The following is a 23,129-nucleotide window of genomic DNA, read 5'->3' on the forward strand; positions in this document are numbered from 1 at the left end:
CTGTTGGTTAGAAGAATGAAATTCTTATCTTTGCTTAGCGAATAATTATCGATCGTTTCAGTGTGACCGATAAAGTTCAATAAAGTGAATAAATTTAATCCGCCGGCAAGTTCTAATTGGAACAAACGGTTTCAACAGGGACATTGATTTCTCGACAATCCAATATAATATGCGATACATTATTGCATTATGTTAATTGTAATTTTTACACGAGCACAAGTAATGCACGAGTATTATTGCGTTATGTTAATTATAACTTTTACACGAATACAAGTGACACCATTCTTGCGTTCAGACGTTGGATAAAAATCAATGTAACACGTTGGGGTTAACAGTGCCGTAAACATTTTTTTCCATTCCAGAAAATTTTCCCGATAAGTTCGCGGTTGCACCTACGCACGCGCTATCAATCTCGAATTCCTGATATCAAAGAATCTCGAATAATATATGCGCGTGTACTTTGCAAAGATAGTGCACAGCACCAAGTGAAAAACAGTTAGGCAATTAACATTTCTCACGGGGAATTTTACTTCTTGCCGTGTGACGCACCGATGCTTTTGACTTTTCCTGCAACGATCCATCGAGCGTATCGATTTTCTCTCGAGTTTAATGTATACGTATCTTTTTTTCGTACACGTTTACACGTAAGTGAAGTTTGTTCGCCTCGAGGTCAAAAACTCGAGAAAAGTATGTAAATATTTACATCTAAAGGCTAATTAATCATCCTGGAAGATCGAGAACAATAGATCCTCCGATTGCGTTGTCGGTGGATCGAATAACGATGAAAATGTCTGTGGAAATCCGTAGAATTATCATATTTTCGCAGGATGTGTTTCAAGGTCGGTGCTTCATTGTCAAGAGAACTGAACGAGTTACAGAAAATAACGACACTGTAAATTCTCGGTTTTTGCGTCGCCTGTCATTGAGCGTAAATTCGTCATGCTCGTCCACTCGAGGAAACGAACGCAATGTTTTGTAACCGACAACGATTGCTATAGAAAATACATACGCGTCGTACAGATGTATTTGACGCAAATATTTTTGTCAGAATCGAGAAATTTCGATCACCTTCGATCTGGAGGTGAGAGCCACCGAAGGGTACCCATTGATGATGGAAAGTTTCGCAAAGCTTTGAAATAATTTAGGTACAATCTATTCTGTCGAAGGAGGGTAGCCTACCGCCGCAGTCATGGCTTTTACTATGTCGCAAGTTTCGAATATCGATCGACTAGATTCGGACCCTCTATTAGTATTTTGCAAACAAGAACCAATACTTCGAAGTAAACTCGAACCTAAGTGCGACAGATTCGAATAGGTTCGAAAATTTACAAAATCACTTTTTTTTAGCTATCATTGACATTCGTTATTGTAATCTTTTACACATAATTTAATTATACACCAATATCGTATGGTTTCATTTGAATTTTTCACTTTATTCTTAACTATATTGTACACTATGTTACAATTTCATGAAACGAATACGTATTGGTTTAAAATTTAAAGCAATCTCGTTTATCGTCTACAATTCTGTAAAAGTTTTCTAAAATTGTCGAACGATGGTATTTGCCCGAGTCTTGTGATTCGATTAGAATTTGTAAGAAGATCGATTCGTTCCAATATCGAAATACTTCGAAGTTCATTCTCGAAATTTGAAAGTTCCAGTTTCGAGATTCGAAACCAGCTTGCGAATGTCGAATATTTCGCAAGTACGACGAGCATTGTATCTCACGGGTAATTGTTCGGGTTTTCAAGGATTTTAAAGTAAAGTAGGCAAGAGGGGAGTTTAGGACACAGGGTTTTGGAGCACGAAACGGTTAGAAAAGTTAATACGTTGGAAAGTTTCTACAGGACAAATATTTGACACAATACTGACTAGAATTATTGTATTGTAAAATATTGTACTGTGTAAGATATTGTACTGTGCAAAATATTGTATCGCAAAGTATTGTGCTGTGTAAAATATTGTATTACAAAATATTGTACTGCGCAAGATGTTGTATTGTAAAATATTGTACTGCGCAAAATATTGTATCGCAAAGCATTGTACTGTGTAAAATATTGAATTGCAAAATATTGTACTGTGTAAAATATTGTATTACAAAATATTGTACTGTTTAAAATTACACGAATACAATTGATTTTAAAGTATTGTACTGTGTGAAATATTGTAAAATATTGTAAAATATTATACAATTATATCCAGAACGGTGCAGAACATTGCACGTTTTAATTCGAACGCTGTGAAGCGAATCTTGGTTATTGCGTTCGATTTCGATATTTATGAGTACATACTGAACTTGGTCCCGTCGCTACGAGTGAACGAGCGCGGTTACTATCTCTCTTCGATGAAAGATCGAAAGCGTACGTGCACGCTGAACGAAACCCGATCGGTTTGCCTGGCAGTCGGTGGTTCACGAATTGCGAGATTACGTGTGTACGTTTTATTGCCCTGACGCAGAGCAAGTGCCACTCCGTTTCCGTGCTCTTAGCGTGGCCTTGATGCATGAAAGTAAGATCTCGTCTCATTTAGAACAACGACGGTGGAATCGAGGCGCGCGTATGATCGCCGTATACGTATGTGGATACCCGTGATATCGCGTCGATCTATGGAATACCTTATTCCTAACGCGGGATCTACGGATAAAAAGAAGGTCGTCCCGGTACTTCCGGCTCGACGATCTCCCGCGGCCTAAAAGACGACCCTTGGATCGCGAACTCGCGTTTCGATAAAGCTCGACGAACCACTTTTATCGCGAACTGGCTCGAGTTTACCGTGTATACCTACTTAATCAACGCGCGTGAAATTCTCGGAAAACGATCTCGGTTTAATCATTTACCTTGCGTTTAGAGCTAAGGAGAAATAAAAAAAAAAAAAGACACGATTTCCGATCGCGATTCTTCCTGTGGTTTCGATCGAGTGTCGGTATTCCCGTAACCGCATTCGCACGAACGAGTGCAATAATGCGCGACAATACTGCTTATCGAACGATCCATAGCGAACGCGATCGACGCGTTCGCGTACTTGTATCGAATAATCGAATATCCGGACAATAGCGTCGCGAGTCTTCGTAATCTGAATTTTCAATTTACAGGATCAAGTCTGTACGAAAATGACGTAGATCTTGCCCGACGAAGCGAACATTTTAACATCGCGCATAAATTTACGATAGTACCCTTACGTATAATTTGAGAAGTGTTCAGTCAAGGCGATAGATTTCGTTTTACCAACACTTTCGTTCTCGGTGTTTGTTTTTTCCTCTCCGTTTATTATTCGAATTATTCGGATTATTCCGTTGCTATTTCGAATACTCGAATATCTGAATTATCCAGATTATCTCATCACCATTTCGAGTGCTCAAAAATCCGAATTATTCCGTTACTATTTCGAGTACTCCAATATCCGGATTATTCCATTATTGTTCAAGTACTCGACAATCCGGATTAAACCGTTACTATTTCAATTACTCGAATATCCGGATTACTCGTTTACTATTTCGAGTAGTCGAATATTCGGATTATCCGGTTGATCGAGCAACCGCCCGGCCCTAACTCGCGCAGACAGATCGATAGGAAACCGATGTCACACGGAAGAAGCAGGAACGAAGGGGCGATCTCTTTTTCCCTTTTCAGTGGAACTGGCTCGCTTCGACGAGTCACGCGGCCTGGGGAATTCACGGCGAGAGCGGAACGGACCGGTAAAGGGATCGGTGGAATTCACGTGCGCACTCGGGAGTTCCCAAATGCCCGCGCCTCCAGCGTCTCGTGATGCGTGCCGTGACGTAGATCGCGGCGAGCAACCACACGGAAACGACCACGGAGCAAATTTTCCTCCAAGTTCGAAAGAAATGACGTTTCGCCCGGACAACTAGTTATACTAGTTATTTATAGAATCGACGTGCCCGAAAGGACTTCCCTCGTTCCCGTGATCACGTCGACGTTAACCTCCGCGCTAATTACTCGATGACGGGCGCTTTCCAACCGACACCTTGTCTTTCGCGACACTCCTAATTCCCTGAATTACGAACAAACACTGTTCGAGGTATCGTGATCGCTTTTGCGACCGTGACAACGAATCGAGTCACGATGCACGTACAATGGAAACGAAACGAACGATCGAAATCCGTATTCTAGAAATCGATTCAACGTTTGTTTCATCCGTAGGTCGAAAGGTGGAAATATTAGACGGTTGGTCGTCTTTGTGACAGAAACAACGAGTAGAGTACAAGAGAAACATAAAACGATCGAAATCGGGTATTTTGTTGTTTGTACTACCTATAGATCGATAAGTAGAAACACTGCATGGTTAGTTGCTTTGTGACGGAGACAACTGTAGTACAAAGAAAATAAAGAGATTCGAGACGAATTTTATTCTAGAAATTCACCACTGCGCCAGTTTTCCACGCATAGAGTTATTCTGTATTTGTTCGATCTATAGCTCGAAAAGTAGGAATATTCGACGGTTGGTTGTTTCCGCGACCGAGACAACGAACAGAGTACAATGGAAACGAAAAACGATCGATATCGAATATTTCGGAAATTCACAACCGTCTCAATTTTTCCTGCGTAGGGGTGTTCCGTATTGGTACGATCTCTGGCTCGAAAATAAGAAACGTTCGATGCTTTGTACTTATTATTTTACAGCACGTCTAACTATGGTAACGTTGTTCGAAAGTTTTCGAATAAAGTCAAACTCGGTTACAACGAACACGAGAGAAGCGATTAAATTTCCTCGATATAATGGCTCGCTGATCCGGCGGCGAGTCGAACGTGTCTCCTATTTTGTTTAATTTTCGACAAAATTGCGATTCGAAGAACAAACAAAACATCGGAGAGAAAAGAGTAAGAGAATTGCGTAACTGGAACTACTTTCTAGAATCGATACTTACCAATCAAATGTAAGAAAAATCTACTACCGTGTCCTTTCTATCTTCTCTAACTTTGACAAGGTAAGTAAATAAGTATTGTCTTTATTCGACCGGTATTTAACCGTCGAAGAACTCGTTAACGTTTAGGAGAACGCGTCGAGTTAAAACACTAACTTTTGTTACCACACGAGCGTCTAAAAAATCGTATCGAAAACTATCTTTCGAAAAAAAACCTCTACTTTCGCATCCACGACAAGAAACCAAGCGTGTAAAATTCATCCGCGTTATTAAAAAACTCGAACACCGTGCCTCGATGTACTAGCAGAAATAAACGTACTCTTGAACAAACTCAACGAACCCATAACTTAAAAAACTCTCGTAACAACAAACACCGAATCGATCCTTTGTCTCCGCGAATCTGAAATCTTCGTTTGAAAATTACACCTAAAAATTTCCCAAACATTGTACAACCCATGTAACGACAATTCACGTACGAAACTCTTACGGTGAACGAGATACCGATAAATTAAAATCTGCCACAGTGTCGATCCTTTGTCTCCCGAATCTGAAAATCTTCTTTCGAAACTTACACCTCAAAGTTTACACCCGATCATTGTCCAATCCACGTAACGATTCACAAACGTAACTCTTACGGAAAAAACAAAGAAAATACTCGTAAATGAAAATCCTCCATCTCGGTCGCAATCTCGTTACGATCGACATCGTTTCGATCGTATCGAATCAAGTTGGAAGTTTTCGCGTTGATCTCGTTGACTTCTCCCTAATCGCGATACCCGGTACCAGGATCGGTGGGATCCAGGGAAAACCGTAAGAGAGCTCGAGTGTCGAGGATTACAGAGACGAAGGTTCGAAGGGTCGTGATTGGAGTATCGACAGAACCGATAGCGAATGGTCGAACTAGGATCTGTTGTTCGAAAAGCTGGTGTACGCGATCGGTGGAAGCGGCGGTGTACGTCGCGGCTGGTGGTGGTGGCGGCGGCGGCGGCGGTGGCGGTGGCTGCAGCCGATGGACCACCCGAAACGAGGGTGGGGTGGGGGCACCCCTGACCCCGACATTAGTCGGCGGTGAAGGGAGGCAACGTTTATATGCGGCGGCAATCCGCCCCGTAGGCGCATTCGCTCGTACGCTTCGTCCAAAGCGGAGTCGCAGGAGAGACACCTGTTGTTATCGTTCAGCGTCGCCGCCGTTGTTGTTGTCGTAGCCGTCGAGCACGTATCGGACCGAACGCCGAGGCTTTGGAGTACGCATCACGAGGCTGAAACGGCCGACAGAAAAGAAACGTATACACGGTAGCTGTTTCCGTGGTCGGTGTACGTCCAATCGTCGTTTTGCGTCGGTGATCCTTAACCGTCGTCGGTTCAGCGAACGGCAGTGAAAAGCACACTAGGCGATCTCGAACGTCTACATCCGGTATCATCGAGGATCATCTCGAGAGACGAGTCGCCTACGACGTCAAGAGTTTTCCTACGAAGAACAACACGGCGAATATGATGGCTGTCGCAGCGGCGCAAAAGAACCGCGAGATGTTCGCTATCAAGAAGTCTTACAGCATCGAGGTGAGTACCGTAAGGATCGTTACGGTGTCGCGTCTACGGTACACTTCGATCGTTCGTTCGATCCTTTTTCACGAAATCGTTGCTAATATACGATTCGCGACCGACTTCGTTTCTCGAAGCGACGGTTCGCAGTTTCGCGGTGATCCCGTACGCATCTCCACGAATCGCGATACGGTGTGTCACGATTCGCGTCGATTCGCGAAAAAACACGACCGCGAACGATCGTCGCGACGAACTCGTACGTTAAACGGAGATTGCTTTGGAAACGCGAGAAAGCGCGGGAACTTCGCCGCGCGTTCGAATCGCCGCCAATTCCCGCGCGTTGGCCCGTAATTGCGGGTACGTTCTTTACGCGCGTCCAATTACAGCGCTTTCCCCGCTTGTTATTAATAAACGCGCGACGGCTTTCGAACCACGGTCACGTACCGAAGTTTCGTGATTCCGTCGCGACTCGAGACGGTCCAACAGGGACGAGAGTTCTCGCGAGCGTGTCTCCGCACGGTGACAAGACATTCCCCTACGTTGAACGAAACCGAGAATCGTAACGAATCGAACGTTTTCGCCTTCGCAAATGTTTCACCGTCCCTCCGGACCGAGTGTCGTTCGAACGACTCGGGCAACACGTGGTCGTTTGTTGTCGCGAAAAGTAGGTTCCTCGGTTCCACGGAGCACATCCTCGGAACTTTCTTGCGCGGAAGAATTCCCCGCTTGCCTACGTGACTTTCGTGATAAACGTCCGGTATATTTCGTAACGGGCGGAGAAGAAAAAAAGAGGAAGAGAAAAAAATCACATCTCGCGCTCGTACGGGCGTGTGTACGCGTGCAGGCACGCACACGCGTACACACGCACACACGCACACGTAGGCTCGCGCCGGTTCGTCGGGCAGGCCGGTCGCCGCGAGTGAAATTCTCCATCTGGAAATGAAGAAGAGACGCGGAGTATAGAGAAAGTACACGCGTATCGGTTATTATCCGTGGTTGCGCAATCTTAAATGACCTTGTCGGTTGAATCGCCGCGCATCGTGCGGTCCACGTGACCGTGCAGCCAAACGAAGGGAAATAAAATAAAGAGTCGCTCCACCTGGGACGAGAGCCTCCCCTCCTCGCGGTCGCGGAACTTCCGCGGGGAAAGAAACAAACAAATTCGAGCAGACGAGTGGAAAATCCAGCGACGAGGATCGACGACGCGACGATGATACGAATTCGAGAAAACAATAAGAACGAGAAAAGAAGGGACCGTTCTCCGTATTTGTTTCTTCGACGACGTGTTTTTCATCGAGTCGTTCGCGATTCTCGTACCGGAAGCTTCGATCACGGGGTCTCGATTCCAGACGAATCTCCAGCAGAAATCGATCTCGAAAAGGTCAATAACGCATCTCCTAGAGCGATACGTTACTCGAATCGATGCGTCCTCGAGTAATATTTGTTCTCTCTCTCTCTCTCTGTTCGTTCTCGCGCGGAATCGCTCGCGGGAACTCCGTCCGCGGGAGTGATCCTTCGCGGCATTAGAATCGCAAGGACGCGTCCCTGTGTTTTTTCACGCGTAACCGTTCGCTCGCGCGTATTTCGAGTCGCACGGCAAAACGATTTAATTGGCATCCAGGCAAGGTCCGTCGAGAAACTTTTTCATTCATGCGTGCTCCGCGATGACGCGCGCCGCGGCGGTGGCGGCGGCGGCGGTGGCGACTCGTGAGTTATTAATTGCGCGCACCGACGCGCTGCTCGCGTACCGGTTTTTCCTCGAAGGAAATCCTAAGGTTGGCGCGTCGATACGATTTAGTCGGTGCGATAAAAGCCACGGGGCCCGTACCGAGCCCTCTTCGATTTCTATCACGTTTAACGAGAGCGATTTACCGAACTGTCGTTACGCGCGTTCCACGAAAAGAGAATGCGCTCGACGATCAGGTGCTTCTGCTCCGGAACTAATTTAACGCTCCGGAATCATTTTTCTTTCTTTCTCGTATCTTCGCGGTAAATTCTAGACTTTGAACGAACCAAATATTTATTTGTGTCCATCAATGGAAGAGTTAATTAATATCTGCTCTCGTACGACAATTGAAAGAACGAGAAAACGACTTCTTTGTTCTTTTTTTGCGTTACAAGTTTACCCGGTAAACGAAGAAATCAATCGGTGAACTATTTGATATTGTACTTCTCAATTCTTGTACGAAAGTACAAAAAACGATCGATGCACGAATCAGATTGTAGAACAGTGTTTCTCGAATCTCTTCGTCGTGTTATCGTTTTTCTTTCTTTTTCGTATCTTCGCGGTAAATTCTAGACTTTGAACGAACTAAACATTTATTTGTGTCCATCAATGGAAGAGTTAATTAATATCCGTGTAAAAAAGAAATGAAATTGCTACGGATGAAAGAAATGAAAGTATAATATTCCAAAACGCGATACGTGTAAAATTGGGAGAGCGTCGTTATTTTACCCGATGATATTCGCAACGATCTTTCGCCTATATTGGGCAAACGCTACTCCTTTTTTCTTTTCACTTTCTCGGTACACTGGGCCACGAACGAGAGCCTCCGTGCGCCTTAACCCGCTGGAAGGCGTATACGTTTGACTAAACCGTTTAGTCGAGGAGAAATCGCGAACAGGTGTTCGGACTCGACTAAACGGTTCGATCGACGGAAAGTCGCGAAGGAACTACTTTGTCTCGATCGTTCGATAAACGTCGAAGAATCTATTTTTATTCTCTCGAACGAGATCGAACACCTTTGTTTCGTATTTTATTTTCACATTTGGTAAAATGTCGAGCGTTTGCATATTTCTTCCTCGTAATTTTCGTAAATTGAAGTACTCGTTACGCGATCGAATCGAACGAGATCGAACACCTTTGTTTGGTATTTTTTTGTTCACATTTAGTAAAATGTCGAGGATTCGCATATTTTTTTTCTCGGAATTTTCGTAAATTCGTCGCTCTCGGTACGCAAACGAATCGAACTCCCGGTACGTAATAGGCCCTTGGGTGAAAAAATCGGTACGGTGTGAAGCGAGTCGGTGTGCATCCAGCGCGAGTCGCGGTGGCGGATACGCTATCGGCGCGCGATTAGTTCCTCGTTCGCAAATAGAAAGGCGCGGGACGTACGCGCTCGCGCTCGCGCGACTTTCCGAGAACGAAAAACCCGAATCTTCGTCTCGACGACGCGGAATTTCTCAGTGGCGCGGTTTCACCGGCGAGGAGCAAAAAGATGCGTGCCGGCTGTCAATCGGTGACTTTCTCCGGGTATCGCGGGTCCCCGGTGGCCAACGAAGAGGTGTACGGCCGCGCGAGGCGTAATTGGGCAAAGTTCGATCTCGCGGCCAGCTGACGAAATTTTGAAAACTCTTGTATCACGCGCGTCCGGCACGAAAATCCAACGAGGTTTACGTAAAACGACGATGACGTGGACCCCGGAACCTGACCACCTGACTCCGACGCGTGTACACGAAACTCGTTGAAAAATCATTTTCGATTCGTTTTGTTCGCGAATTCGCTCGCGCGTGCAGGTACACACCGCGTTAACCACAATGGTAAACGACGACGACGATTCTGACTCACTCGAACGGAACTCGCACGCGTTCGCGCGTTCGCGCCGGATCTAGATACTAGATCGGATCCAGAATCCGCTGCTCGCGTGCTTGTACGATCGTTATCGAGCGTGTTCGCGCAACAACGATCGGGGGATGAAAAATCACGCGACCTTGACGACGTTTATCGCCGATCGATACTATCGGATAGCTCGTTGCTTCTACCCTTCTGACGGGGCGCGTGATACAAACGGGGAGGAAATTAACGTTGGTTCGTGAAAAAGTACAGATGAAACGAAAAATCGACGGGGACCGGAGCTCGGATATTTGAATATTTTGTAGGTGTTCGAAGAGAATAATTTTGAATATCTTGCAAGTATTCGGAGGAAAGTAAATGGTACATAAATACTGTACGCGAACGATAATTTTGAATATTTTGTACGTATTCGAAAGAAAAAGATTGGAAAAAGTAAAGGGAACTGGAAGGCATTTTTCGAAGAGAACGCGCGTCTAAAAAGATATCCAAGATCGTGTAAATGATTTCTGCGTGTAAACGATTCCCTGTTACGATTACGGGTGCTCGACGGGCAGGATAACTCGGTCGACGAAAGAATGTGCATAAGTTAATACATCTAACGATAGTACAGATTTGTTACAAAATCGTGCAATTACCTATAAACACCCTGGACGCGAGACAACCAAGTTAGCCGTGTAAACGTATCGCGTTGCAAAATCTAAGCGACCTCGGCTCCCGTATGATAATTATGAATATGTTATAAATATGAGAACGAAGTGATTGTAATTCCAATGGCCGAGAGGCGCGGAGAGGCCCTGAACACTGTTCCGAACCCCGTTATTCGCCTTTGGAGGCTCGCCACATGCACGACAACGCCTCTAACCGCTTATAGACGACTCCGAGGTTCGTTCGAGCGAACACACGGTGCATACACGCGTACGACGTGTGCATCGCGGCCTGCCCTGTCGATCGACTATGCTAATTATTCTATTTAAATATCGTGTTTTGCCCGAACCCGCCGCATCGATTCCTATTCGACCGAGAGAAAAATTATATTAATGCACCAGATGCATTATTTATGTATATTGGTCGCGTAACAATCCGTAGCGTTCGCCGTCCTACAACTTTGTTTTTTTTCCCTCGCCCCACCGATCATTTTTTTTTTTTCGTTTCCCTCCTTACGTCTTCGCGCCGTAAAGGATTTTAACATTCGCGCGGAGTTCCCTCCCGAGCGTACGTCTTATCGAATTTTGTAATTCAAGGTGACCGTATTTTCTGTTTTCCTTTTATTTCTTTTTATTTTTTTTTTCGATCGGTGCCGACCTTGCGATTTTGAACTTGCGTCGCGAACGTCGAATAACTCGTTTCGTTACCCAACCGATAAGTATCTAGGTTTCCACGGTGTTCGTCGTCGATTCGTCGCGAAACGCGCGCGCGAATGAAATAAGTAATAAGTTATTACCAATAACGTTCCATGGTTATGACTTTAATGGCGAAGTAATGATCGGCCTTGGGTACATTTGTCACGGATCATTACGTCGTCCTATCGGCAAAAAATCGCAGCGAATATCTCAATCGAGCCGCGATTCGAGCTCGAGACGATGAATACATTTCTCGAACGCGGTTTCCGTCGAATCGATCGTTTGTAATTTCGCTTTCAGCGGACCATCTGGTCGATGAACAGCGCGGATCACGAAACGTTCCGACCGATTGATCCTCGATCGTTGAATTCCGGAGCGATTTTTTTCCTCTCTTCGTCATCGAGCGTTGATTCCGCGCCAACAACGAGAACGAGTTCCTTTATCCGCGACATACGACAAATTGCGCCTTTTTTATCGCGACAAAGACCAGCAAACCAGAAATTTCACCAAACGCAGAGACTTCCGTGACTCAGGGTAATCGGTCGAGTGACAGCTCGAGCACGAGCCGTGTCCCTAAAGGATCAAATCGTCGGATCAAAGTCGAGCATTTTTCTTTTTTCTTTTTTTTTTTCTTTCTATCCGCAGAACGGAGCAATTTATAAATCAACGTCCGTTTCGATCTGTCTTCGGGATAATCGGCTCGTGACGCAATCATCCGGCTAAGTCATCGGTCGTCTATCCGTTCCATCGGCGAAGTACTTGGCCCACTTCGGGCGGCGCGCGTTGTTAAGGGATTACCGCACGTTTTCTTTAAACCGTGCCAACCGCTTGGAAAATGTAACTGGGTCCCAACATTGTGCGCTATTCATGAAAAGCGGTCGTTAAGAATTTGAATGACGCTCGATTGTATCTGCTCTTGCGTCGAGTCGCCGCGCCGTGGGATTTCTAATGAGCTTCCTCGCGTTATCGAGTAGCTTCTGTTCCGATTCGAGCCTACTCGGATCGCGATATCGTAGTTGGAGAGTTTTGTTTGATCGGTTACCGTGTTTATTTCGACGATCGGCGCACTCTAAATCCTCTGTAACACGATGCTCCGAAAACACGGTTCGAACTTTGGGACAGTTCTCTGACGCGATATTCTTCTAAGGTGATACTCTGAAAACACGATGCAAAAATTGCAAAGTTCTTCTATAACTCTCATGTAGCACGATTCGATAAATGATCGCATCGTCCAGGTTTCGTTTAACACGGTCTCGATGTCACTGTGCAAAAATTACGACGGTTCTCCTATAACGCGATACTCTTACAACGATATTCGCGTAACACGATTTGGTAAACTTGGACAACTCTCGTACAGCGCGAATGTTTCCATCGCATTGTCCAGGTTTCGCTTAACACGGTCTCGATATCACTGTGCAAAAATTACAATGGTTTTCGTATAACACGATACTCTTGCAACAATATTCGTGTAACACGATTTGGTAAACTTGGACAACCCTCGTACAGCGCGAATGTTTCCATTGCATTGTCCAGGTGTCGCTTAACACGGTCTCGATGTCACTGTGCAAAAATTACGACAGTTCTCGTGTAACACGATATCGTTATAACAATATTCGTGTAACACGATTTGATAAACTTGAACAACTCTTGTATAGCACGAATGTTTCCATCGCACTGTCTGGCTTTCAATTGACACGGAACGAATTAATCGTGTTACAGGAGAGTCGAATGTTTTCGTAAGTGCTGATTCACTGGATTCTCATTGGAATGGTCATTTCGCGAAATCGCATATGCGCGATCTTCTTTGCAAGACGCGAAACGCTTTGTTCTCCCGACAGAACTCGCTAATTTCCGATCCTTCAACGACAACAGGACGGATACGACGAAATTTCATTTCCGTGGGTTCGGTTCGTTATCGAAGTTGCACCGGATGCTCCTTGGTGACAGGTTCTCGGATACTCGAGTCAATTTCGGTTCGCTTCAAAGACAGGTTATCGGGGATGGAACTCGACAACCGAGGGCAGGATATCCGTCGTTTAAACTTACTTCGAAAGAATTATACACGCCCCTACGACGCACGTTGCACGGCTGGACAACTTCGAAAAGATCCTCGCGATGAAAGAACATTGGTCTCCTTGTCTTACCGAGCAACCCCATAAGTACAGTTCGTACAGTACAGAAATAGTCCGAATTCTGCGACTACGGTTTAAAAAATTTCTTCCCAAGCACACGGAATTTACTTTTCACCCAAGGTCAGTCTACTCTGACCGAAGAATTTTCGAAATATCGAATCGCAAAGTTTCGAAAAATCGATGTAAACGATATTGCAATACCCTCTAGTAATTAGTTATTCAAAATGTAAAAAAGGCGATAAAATATCTAATCGAGAACACGATCGAGCAAAGTGGTTTTAAATGGTATTCGAACGACAAGTACCCGATTAATTTGTATTTGGTTTGCAGTCGAACGTTCGAAAGTTTTTTTATGCGTTGCATTCGGTAGCCGCGTAACTACAGAATACTTTTATATAAGGAATATACGAGTGTTTTGTAATTGCCTCGACGGTGAATGTCGAACGCATTAGCATTTCATAATCTCACGAACGAGCAAGTAAAGAACATTTTAGTCGATTTCGCTATTCGGAATATTTTCATTCGCGAGTGATATCGGTTTTACGACAATTGAGTGTTCTTTAGATATTTATCGATCGAACGAGAGCGTACTCGATACACTGTTTCATTAACCAGGTATGTTAATTGAACAATGTGTTCTTTAAATTCGATAAAAGAATACCAAACGTATGTATACTTTACGCCACGATTCTACGCGTCACGTCCCCGCTGCTAAACGATCACAGTCGAGCCACTCCCGCGAGGATCTTTTTCAATTCGTCGAGCTATATGAAACGATTATTCGTTAATTTTTGAAAGACAATGGCGGTTCAACGAGACATTGAAACGCTCGTTTATCTGTTTAGAATGGATATCCGGCAAGACGTCGGTCCCTCGTCGACGATGCTCGCTTCGAAACGTTGGTTGTCAAACAAACGAAGCAAAGCGTTTTGGAGGAAGCTCGCCAACGAGCAAATGGTAAGTAACAATTTATTATTTTCGATTTGCATTTTTTATATCGGTGTTCGATGTTACCTCGCGTTGCACGCTCTTCGATACGCTTTTTTATACATGTTCCAGCATATAGTTACTTATTACGCTCAATAATTTAACGTTAAAATATTTCATACGCCATACGTGTGTTATCGATGTTGCACGTTAATTTTGTTTAGAATCGTTAACCGATCAAACCGTTTGCGCTCAAGATCACTTGAAACACGAGACGGAATTAATTTCGTCGAGCGACGACGAGCAAGTAGTGGAAACGTTGGCTTGCATTATCAAGGATGGAGGTTTGTACTCTTTTTTCGAGAATCGATATACCTTGGTCTCTCGATCGACGAAGACGTCGATACGCGAGGAACTTTCGTTTATTACAATAAAAGAAAAATCGACGAGTCGAAGAACGATTATGGTAGAAAAATCACATTTTGAGATATTCGAAGAAACAACTTCTTTCACTTCTCAAACACCAGAGACTATCCGAAACACGCGCAGATGAAACTTCTTTTCCATCGTTCTTGATCCCGATACACGGTTCTATGCATCGTAGACACAGTTTTGAAGTTATTTGAAAATGGCGAATATCGAACTTGTATCGTTCTTCGATTCGGTCAGTTCCATCCAAGTATCGCGTCTTCTCGTCGAGAAATCGCAAACGCACGAAACGTTCGATGTTGTATTTGGCATGAGCATGCAATTGTCTTCGATTTTCAGAAGCGAAAACGGAAGTTTCGTCGGACAACGATGGGAAACTGGACAACGATCGCGACGATGGTGAGTGTGTGTTCGTTGTTTTTCGTTCGAGAGTGAGAAATCGGGATGCTTCGAGGGCGACGAAAATCCTCGAGGATGAGGGACATCGGTACGCGAAAGGGGATGGGGTAAATGGAGAGAGAAACAACCCTCGTTGCAGAGGATATATAGCCGAGCCAAAGAAAGTCGAAGAGAACGCTTTCTCGACAATTGACTGCATTACGCGGAATATCTCTTTCCTCTTCCCTCTCCAGTGTCGTTTCTTTCTTCGCTTTTCCGAATCCACTTGACGCATTTAGAATCGTATTAGCCCGGGAGCCCCTTTTTCCGGTTCTCCGAAGTCTCCGTACGCTCGCGATAAATACATATATAACACGGTTATTCCTTTTTTGCCTTCTCCGCCTTTACCGGCGGACCGGGCACGTCCGTGGGCGACAATAAGAGGTATTTCATTCTTTCCCGGCTTGCTCCGTTGCGCCGCCTTCCATATAAAGGTACCCGAGAATAGACATTTCACGGAAATGGACTTTGAATTGCTCGATTATTACCGTCCACTGAAATCACTTAGCGTTTCAAAATGTCGCGCGAGAACGTGGAAAGGGTGCTCAAGAGTCGGGTCACGAGATTTCAGAGCACGAGCTACGACCTCGCGAAATATCTCCAAAGGTTTCCTCGAGAAGTTACGATCAATCCGATGCAATTGTAATTAAAAACATCGTAGCGAATCACGACGAACGGTGTCGATAAATACGAAATATGATAAATAATTTCACGCGAAAGAAACATTTCCAATGAACGACGAGGTTAAAGGAAAGTCGAAAGAATTTCGCCCGAGGGAAACATTCTCAATGAAGGATGTCGTACGAACGGTGGGACGAAAAAGTTTGGAAAAATTTCACGCGAAACAAGTATTTCTAATAATGTTGAAGCAACGGTGGGATAAGTTCTGAAGTATTGGCCGCGGAACAATATTTCTAAAGAACCTTAGGATAAAAGTGTAACAAAGAATATCGCGCGAAATATTCCCAATGGCGTCGAAGATTGATAAAGAAGTACTAAAGGATTTGGCGCGAAAGAAATATACCCAACGAACGATAGGATAAGAGCAAGAACGGTAGGATGAGAACGTATTAAAGAATTTCATGGGAAAAAATATTGCTAAAGAACGGTAGGATAAAACAGTAAGAAAGAATATCGCGCTAAATGTTCCCAATGGCGTTGAAGGTGGATAGAGAAGTTTCGCGTAATTTCGCACGAAAGAAATATTCCCCGATTTCTTCCAGATGCCGGTTTAACCGAGGAGGAAGTGGTTCTCGCGAAGACCATAGCCGAGAGTCCGGAAAGCGAGCACACGGTGCAAAAGGCTGCTCTCGTTCTGCGGCTGCGCGAGGGAATCGGTTCCTTGGCGAGGATCCTGAAGACGATCGAGAACTTCAAGGGCACGGTGACCCACGTGGAGTCCCGACCCTCGAAGAAGGAGGGTCTGCAGTTCGACGTCCTGGTAAAGGTCGACATGACCAAACATAGCTTGCTGCAGCTGATCAGAAATCTGCGTCAGAGCGCCGCGTTGGACGACGTGACACTGTTAGCGGACAACTCCGTCAGCATTAAGGATCCGTGGTTTCCGCGTCACGCGTCCGAGCTCGACAACTGCAACCACCTGATGACCAAGTACGAACCGGATCTGGACATGAACCATCCCGGTTTCGCCGACAAGGAGTACCGCGCGCGCAGGAAAGTGATCGCCGAAATCGCTTTCGCTTACAAGTACGGCGACCCGATACCCAGCATTCCTTACACCGAAACGGAGAACGAGACCTGGTCCCGCGTGTTCAAGACCGTCGTCGACCTGGTCCCCAAGCACGCTTGCATCGAGTATCAGCGAGTCTTCAAGAAGTTGCAGGAGGAGAAGATCTTCGAGGTTCATCGTATACCCCAGCTGCAAGACGTCAGCGACTTTTTGAAGAAGAACACCGGATTCACCCTACGGCCAGCTGCCGGATTGCTCACAGCCAGAGACTTCCTGTCCAGTCTCGCTTTTAGAGTATTCCAGAGCACTCAGTACGTTCGTCATATCAACAGCCCGTACCACACGCCGGAACCGTAAGTCTTTCTTTACGTGTTTTCGTTGTTTCTATTTAAGACAGAGAAGCAAATTGCGCGTAGAATTCAATCGTTCTCCCGCAACTTCTTTCGAGTACAATGAATTCGTATCTATACGAGGCTGGGGCAAACGATATCGAGTCACGACGAGAACAACCTCTCGTATTCCCGTTGTTTATTTTATTCGTCGTAGAAAAGCTGACAGAACATTGTACCGATAGTGTCACAGAATCCCGTGATTTTGTCCCGCGACTGCTTTCCAGCCCCAAGGATTCGTACCGAGCTACACGAGACAATCGATACTGCGTTATGACGAGAGCAACCTCTCGTTACACAGAGTAGGATGATAATAGAATCACCGCGCCTCTCTGAGCTCGTAATGGAGCTCTAATTGGCTTTTAACGACACGATGGCGTTGATAATTCAGTTTCGCAGTTGCGAACTCGTTCCTCCACGAAAGTGGCTTCCGTGTCCGGCATATTGCGAGAACAGTCGGCAAAGCGTTTCGCGCGAGAAAGCGATCGCCGCGATTCGAAACTTTACAATTTTATCGTCTCTCGATGTTAAACTACGTCGAGCGTTAAACTCGTGCGTTCCTTTCGTTGAAATTAATCGACGCGCGTTAACCTTTCTCGCAACCTTGGCGAACAATACGCGCTATTTTTGCAAAAATAACGAAATCGTACGAATATCGATAAAATCGTTTCCCTTTGTCATCGGGCTCGTTTCATCGCGAACTCGAACGACCGACGTTCTTTAACGATCGTAAAAATCGTCGATCGGATCTCTTTTTAATATTTCCTTCTGTTTCTCGTTCACAGAGATTGCATCCACGAACTGTTAGGACACATGCCTTTGTTGGCCGATCCGAGTTTCGCTCAGTTCTCTCAAGAGATCGGTCTCGCTTCTCTCGGTGCCTCGGACGAGGAAATAGAGAAGCTGTCGACCATCTACTGGTTCACAGTTGAATTCGGTTTATGCAAGGAAGGTCAAGAGGTGAAAGCTTACGGCGCCGGGCTTCTCTCCGCTTACGGAGAGTTGCTCCATTCGTTGAGCGACAAATGCGAGCACCGGCCGTTCGAGCCGACGACCACGGCGGTTCAAAAGTATCAAGATCAAGAATACCAGCCGATATATTACGTCGCGGAGAGCTTCGAGGACGCCAAAGAGAAATTCCGTCGCTGGGTGAGTACGGCTCGATACCGGAGACTTCAATGCCAGGTGCATTCCGTGCTACCACCGTTAGCGTCTCTACGCCGATTGAAAAGTCTATCAGAGTTTCGACTTTCGGATATTCGACCAACGCTTTCGAACTCTGTTCGCGTTTTTTATTCGCGTTTTTTTTTTAAGTACAAGACTCTCTTCGAGTACGAAATTAATTTAAACGAAATAACATCTAGATTCTCGAGTCACGGTAGAGGAAAACTTCCGTCCACGTTTCGCGCGAATCTCGACACTCGTTCATCTCCAAATCGCTAACAGAGCATTCGTGGAACGCGACAACACCAATTGCGTTGAATTAAATCCATGTTGTCGCGGTGACGCGGGCTTTTACGTCGTTCCGTAAATGACTTTTATTACACTCTCGCCTGTCTAGAAATCGTCAAGGACGATCTTAACGATCGACACTGATCTTTTTTCTCTTTTCCGCTCTCAGGTGGCCACCATGAGCCGACCATTCGAAGTGAGGTACGACCCGCATACGCAACGCGTCGAAGTGCTCGACACCGTCGACAGGCTGGAGAATCTCGTGTCTCAGTTGAACACCGAGATAACCCATCTCACGAACGCCATCAACAAAATCAAGAAGTCTTTCGCGTAAGAACGAGCTGGATCCGATCCCTCGTGACACGATACGATTATTCCTGTCGCGATACTCCGAGCGCATCTCCGCTCGGTCCTCGACGTTTTCTCGGCGCGGCGCGTGACCGTGACTCCTCGTTTCGCGTATACTCCGAGAAATAATTTAAAACGAAAGTAAGAAGAACACCGATGGACGAGTCACGGTTATTCGTTCCGTGGAAACGTCGAGGTTCACGTAGACCCGGTTGATTGCGCGTCGCTTCATCTCTCTCATCGTTCCTCGTTCCCATCGAATCGTTCTCACTCTCTGTGTATAAAGTCCATTCGCGTTGGTCGTGCGCACGCGCGCGTTAACCAAAATGTCCGTTCGAAACGTGTACTCGGGGTGTACATTGCGCGCGCGGACCAAATCGATCGCCCGTGTCTCGCGCGACGCGAACGCGCGATAACTTATACAATTCCGCTTCTCGTCTTATTTATTGAATTTGCGTTCTCGAACGTCCGCGCGCGCACGATCTATACTTAAAAGAAGAAAAAAAGAAGAAAAAAAGGAAAACGTAGAAAAAAAAGGAAAACGTAGAAAAAAAAAGGAAAAAAAAAAAAGAAACGAAAGAAAAAGTATTATCGGAGATTCTCCGTCGTGACAAGGTATTACAATTGCGCTCAACGATCGCTACGGAGTTATCTTCTTCCATTGGTGAACAATCTCGGGCCCTAAACGCTTCGAACGAAAACGCACCGCACGTGCACGCGTACGTATCCCGTTGTTTTCACGCGTTACACGCGTTGTGTTGTATTTCTATTCCACTGCACTCACATATTGTTATCATTAGTTTAGTCGTAGATTAATGCGTAATTCCGTATGAATTTGCTGCACGTAGGCAAACGATCACATCCACCGTGATAGAACGTAATCCGCGTGTCGTATTCACTTAGATCGGCTGTATAGTGAAACGGCTAGTATTAAAATGTACGTTTAGCTGAACGTTGGAAAGACGACTCCTCGATCGAAAGGTCGAGCATCATTTTGCTCGTTGTTGGTCGTTCTTCGAAGGTCGACTGGTAACGTCCGACCCGATATATTTCGCAGTTTCTTCCGGGAGTCAACTTTTCGGATCCGCACAGTAGGGTCTTTATTCCCGTTAATTGTTAACGAATCAGCGTTCCTCGGGAAACGCGCTCGTCTTCGTCGATCGAGAGAGCGTTGCGTTTCGCGCAACGACGATCGCTCATTGTTCGTTATTTTCGCGTGTTTCCGTGCACCGTTCGGCTTCGATCGCGAGATCGGTAACAGTGACAGGGACGAAAGATTCGCGCAGTTTCCCGAGCAAAAAAAAAAAAACAAACTCGTTAGTATTCACGAACAGCTTCGATAAGGAAGTGACAAAGTGTTGCATTAGAGACGCACTGTCTAGCGTGTAGTGCGAGTCCTTGCTTGTGCACCCTGCACTTTTCCCGTCGCTAACTCGTACCAAATACTTTACCGCATTCGTGTTAAATGCGCGCGCCATTTTCGCGCTTGCCGACCTCGTAGAAAACGAAATCTACCCTAGATTTCCTTTGTATTATATTGTAAAGTACTCAGAGCATAATAAAAACCTAAGATATGAATCTTACAAATTGCATTCGTTGACACTACCCTTTCGTACGTTGGTAGTAAACACGAGCGACTGTGTGGTAATTTTGAAATTACTGGAAAGTATATGCAATAGTTTGGAACCATTTTGGAAACGTGACGTAAATGTAACGAGAGCTCGAACATTTGTGCGAAGAAATAGATGAAGAAAATGTTTTGAAATTTATTTCGTAAAAATCAAAGAGTACTCAAATTACTTCGTGATAATTTTTGAATCGTTTTGCTAAACGATGATATTGAATCGTGCCAAACGATTCGTAAATGTAACGATACGTCGAGTATACGTGCGAATAAATAATGAATAAAGTTGTCACTCGGTGACAACTCAGGTTACTCCGTGACGGTACTCGTCTTACTTCGTGGTAATTCCGTTTACTTATTTACTATTTTAAGTTATTAATTTTGCTTTAGGGTTTTAAGATTATTATTCCAATGGCCGACAGAATCGTTCGCACATCGAACAACACCAAACGAAACGTTCGATCCATTGTGATCCATTTTGTTCTTCCAGATATCGATTGAAACATTTCCCGCACGATCTACGTCTCCAATTTTTCTGTACGTTTCCGTTTCTTAGATTTTTTTCATGAAATTGCGCACCAGTGTCGTATCAGCATAAAAAAGCAATTATCGGTCGACGAATGTTTTAGATAAAAGAAAAGATTATTTGCGATTTCGTTTTCAGCTTTCTCTCGATGAGAAACATTGACTCGATCTTAGAAAAAAAAAGAATGTAATATACTTACCTTTCGTAAGCAAAAATAACACACCGTGTGAACATTTTACGATTAAATCCTGATAATGTATCGCTCGAAGGTCGCGTGTTTTTACTTTACGTGTGGTTCGAAGATAGATAGAATACATTGCAAATGAGGGTAAGCGATCCTAGAACGATACTTTATCAGGATTTAATCGTAAAATTTTCACACGAAATGAGTGTTATTTTTGCTTACCAAAGGTAAGTATATTTGTTTTCCAAGCACCAGTAAATGCTCTTCTGAAACTATCGGGTTGTTCGGAAAGTCATTTTGTTTTCCAAAATGGAGAATATGTAATTTAATAAAATGTTTACACACTCTAAAAAAATTGTGCTTCATTTTCACCAAACAAAAAACGAAATGACTTTCCGAACAACCTGATAAAATGTTTGCCGATCGCACCGCGCTAATTCTAACCGACTGTCCTTTCAATTACACAAACTAAATCCTCAAAGACATCTGTCCTTCTTTTTTCAAATCAATTGGTCGCAGGATATCCGTTCTAGAAACAAGCTAAAAAGCATTAAAGTAATCTGTATTGCGAACTAACCCGAGTTTACCCTATTATATGCACATATAGCGTCTCGTAATTTTAATTGTGTCCCCTTTTAATCGTGATTACTTCCCCAATCTATCGCGCCTTAATCTTCTCACCGTTTGCATACAAGATCTCGAATAATATTATCACTTGTCTAGTAATTTTATCTTATTTCTGCCTGAATACGCCTCAACTTGCTCTAAGGCACCGTACTCTGTTACACGAAGAATGTTGTACAAGGTGTGTCTAAAAAGTAAAGAAACCGATCTCGGTTCTCGGTATCTGGCGACATTGTTCGATTCAAAGTTGCTTTGTTGTTTAAGAGGTACGTGTTCTCTCCAGTATCGGATTTAACTCGTTTGAAATAACAAGAGCGGTGCGACAGCGAGCTTTACGAGAGAAATGGAACAGCAACGTATCGAGTAGCGTCTCATAATAAAGTATCGTTCGTAAGGAATTTATGCCACAAGGATGCGGTAAACCAAATTTACTATCACGATAATACACTTTCTCGCACCGCACTGTCTGTAAACGAGAGTCTACAACCGAAAAGTATATTCATACGGTTCCACGGACTCCATATTTCTCCCAAAAGTCAAAAACTATTTCGAGGATCATTATTTTTGAGCTGTAAACACCTAATAAGCTACAACGAATGTACACGAACGACGACCGCATCGTCGCTGATCTATAACTTCCCGAAGGAAATTTTTCATCGTAAACATTTACCTTTTAGACACACCTTCGTTCATTTAAACAACTTTGTCGATTCGAGATTTCATGCAAATTTTAATTCGATGATTTAATTCGCGTTAAATATTCATCAACTTTGAATCGGCAGCTACCAAACATCTCGTCGATAACTAGTCCCAATCATATTTATCGACATACCGAATAAAACATTAACAAAACATAATAAATCATTCTAACACGTTACAACGGTATTATAAAGTTTCGTAAACGATTTCCATACATTCGTGATATTTGTATCCTAAATTCTTCGAGTGTACGATCGAACCTAAGAATGCTTCTTCAATGTCATCGAACGATTTAATTTTCGCACAGCAGTTCCACGCGACGAAGTTG

The 23,129-nt window shown here is 44.5% G+C and overlaps 1 protein-coding gene across 2 annotated transcripts; it reads left to right on the plus strand.

The window, feature by feature from the left end:
* Nucleotides 1–6,018: 6,018 nt before the first annotated feature.
* Nucleotides 6,019–19,913, plus strand: Ple (tyrosine hydroxylase ple). Of its 2 annotated transcripts, XM_076314073.1 has the most exons (7): nt 6,019–6,443; nt 14,317–14,428; nt 14,623–14,742; nt 15,167–15,226; nt 16,489–17,308; nt 18,130–18,493; nt 18,966–19,913. In XM_076314073.1, exons 1-7 carry the CDS (start codon nt 6,375–6,377, stop codon nt 19,128–19,130), a joined length of 1,710 nt encoding a protein of 569 aa, XP_076170188.1. In that variant the 5' UTR covers nt 6,019–6,374; the 3' UTR covers nt 19,131–19,913. The 2 variants fall into 2 exon arrangements, with proteins under 2 accessions (XP_076170188.1, XP_076170189.1); XM_076314074.1 differs by lacking the exons at nt 14,623–14,742; nt 15,167–15,226.
* Nucleotides 19,914–23,129: the final 3,216 nt, after the last annotated feature.

The sequence above is a fragment of the Ptiloglossa arizonensis genome, chromosome 6, assembly GCF_051014685.1.
Source record: "Ptiloglossa arizonensis isolate GNS036 chromosome 6, iyPtiAriz1_principal, whole genome shotgun sequence".
NCBI lineage: Eukaryota > Metazoa > Arthropoda > Insecta > Hymenoptera > Colletidae > Ptiloglossa > Ptiloglossa arizonensis.

Bases quoted from the DNA above. Each gene is read 5' to 3' on its own strand.
- Ple (XM_076314073.1), top strand. From the start codon at position 6,375: ATGATGGCTGTCGCAGCGGCGCAAAAGAACCGCGAGATGTTCGCTATC. The intron at 14,429-14,622 runs GTAAGTAACAAT...AATTTTGTTTAG, and splicing joins AGCTCGCCAACGAGCAAATG to AATCGTTAACCGATCAAACC. The intron at 17,309-18,129 runs GTAAGTCTTTCT...TCTCGTTCACAG, and splicing joins CCGTACCACACGCCGGAACC to AGATTGCATCCACGAACTGT.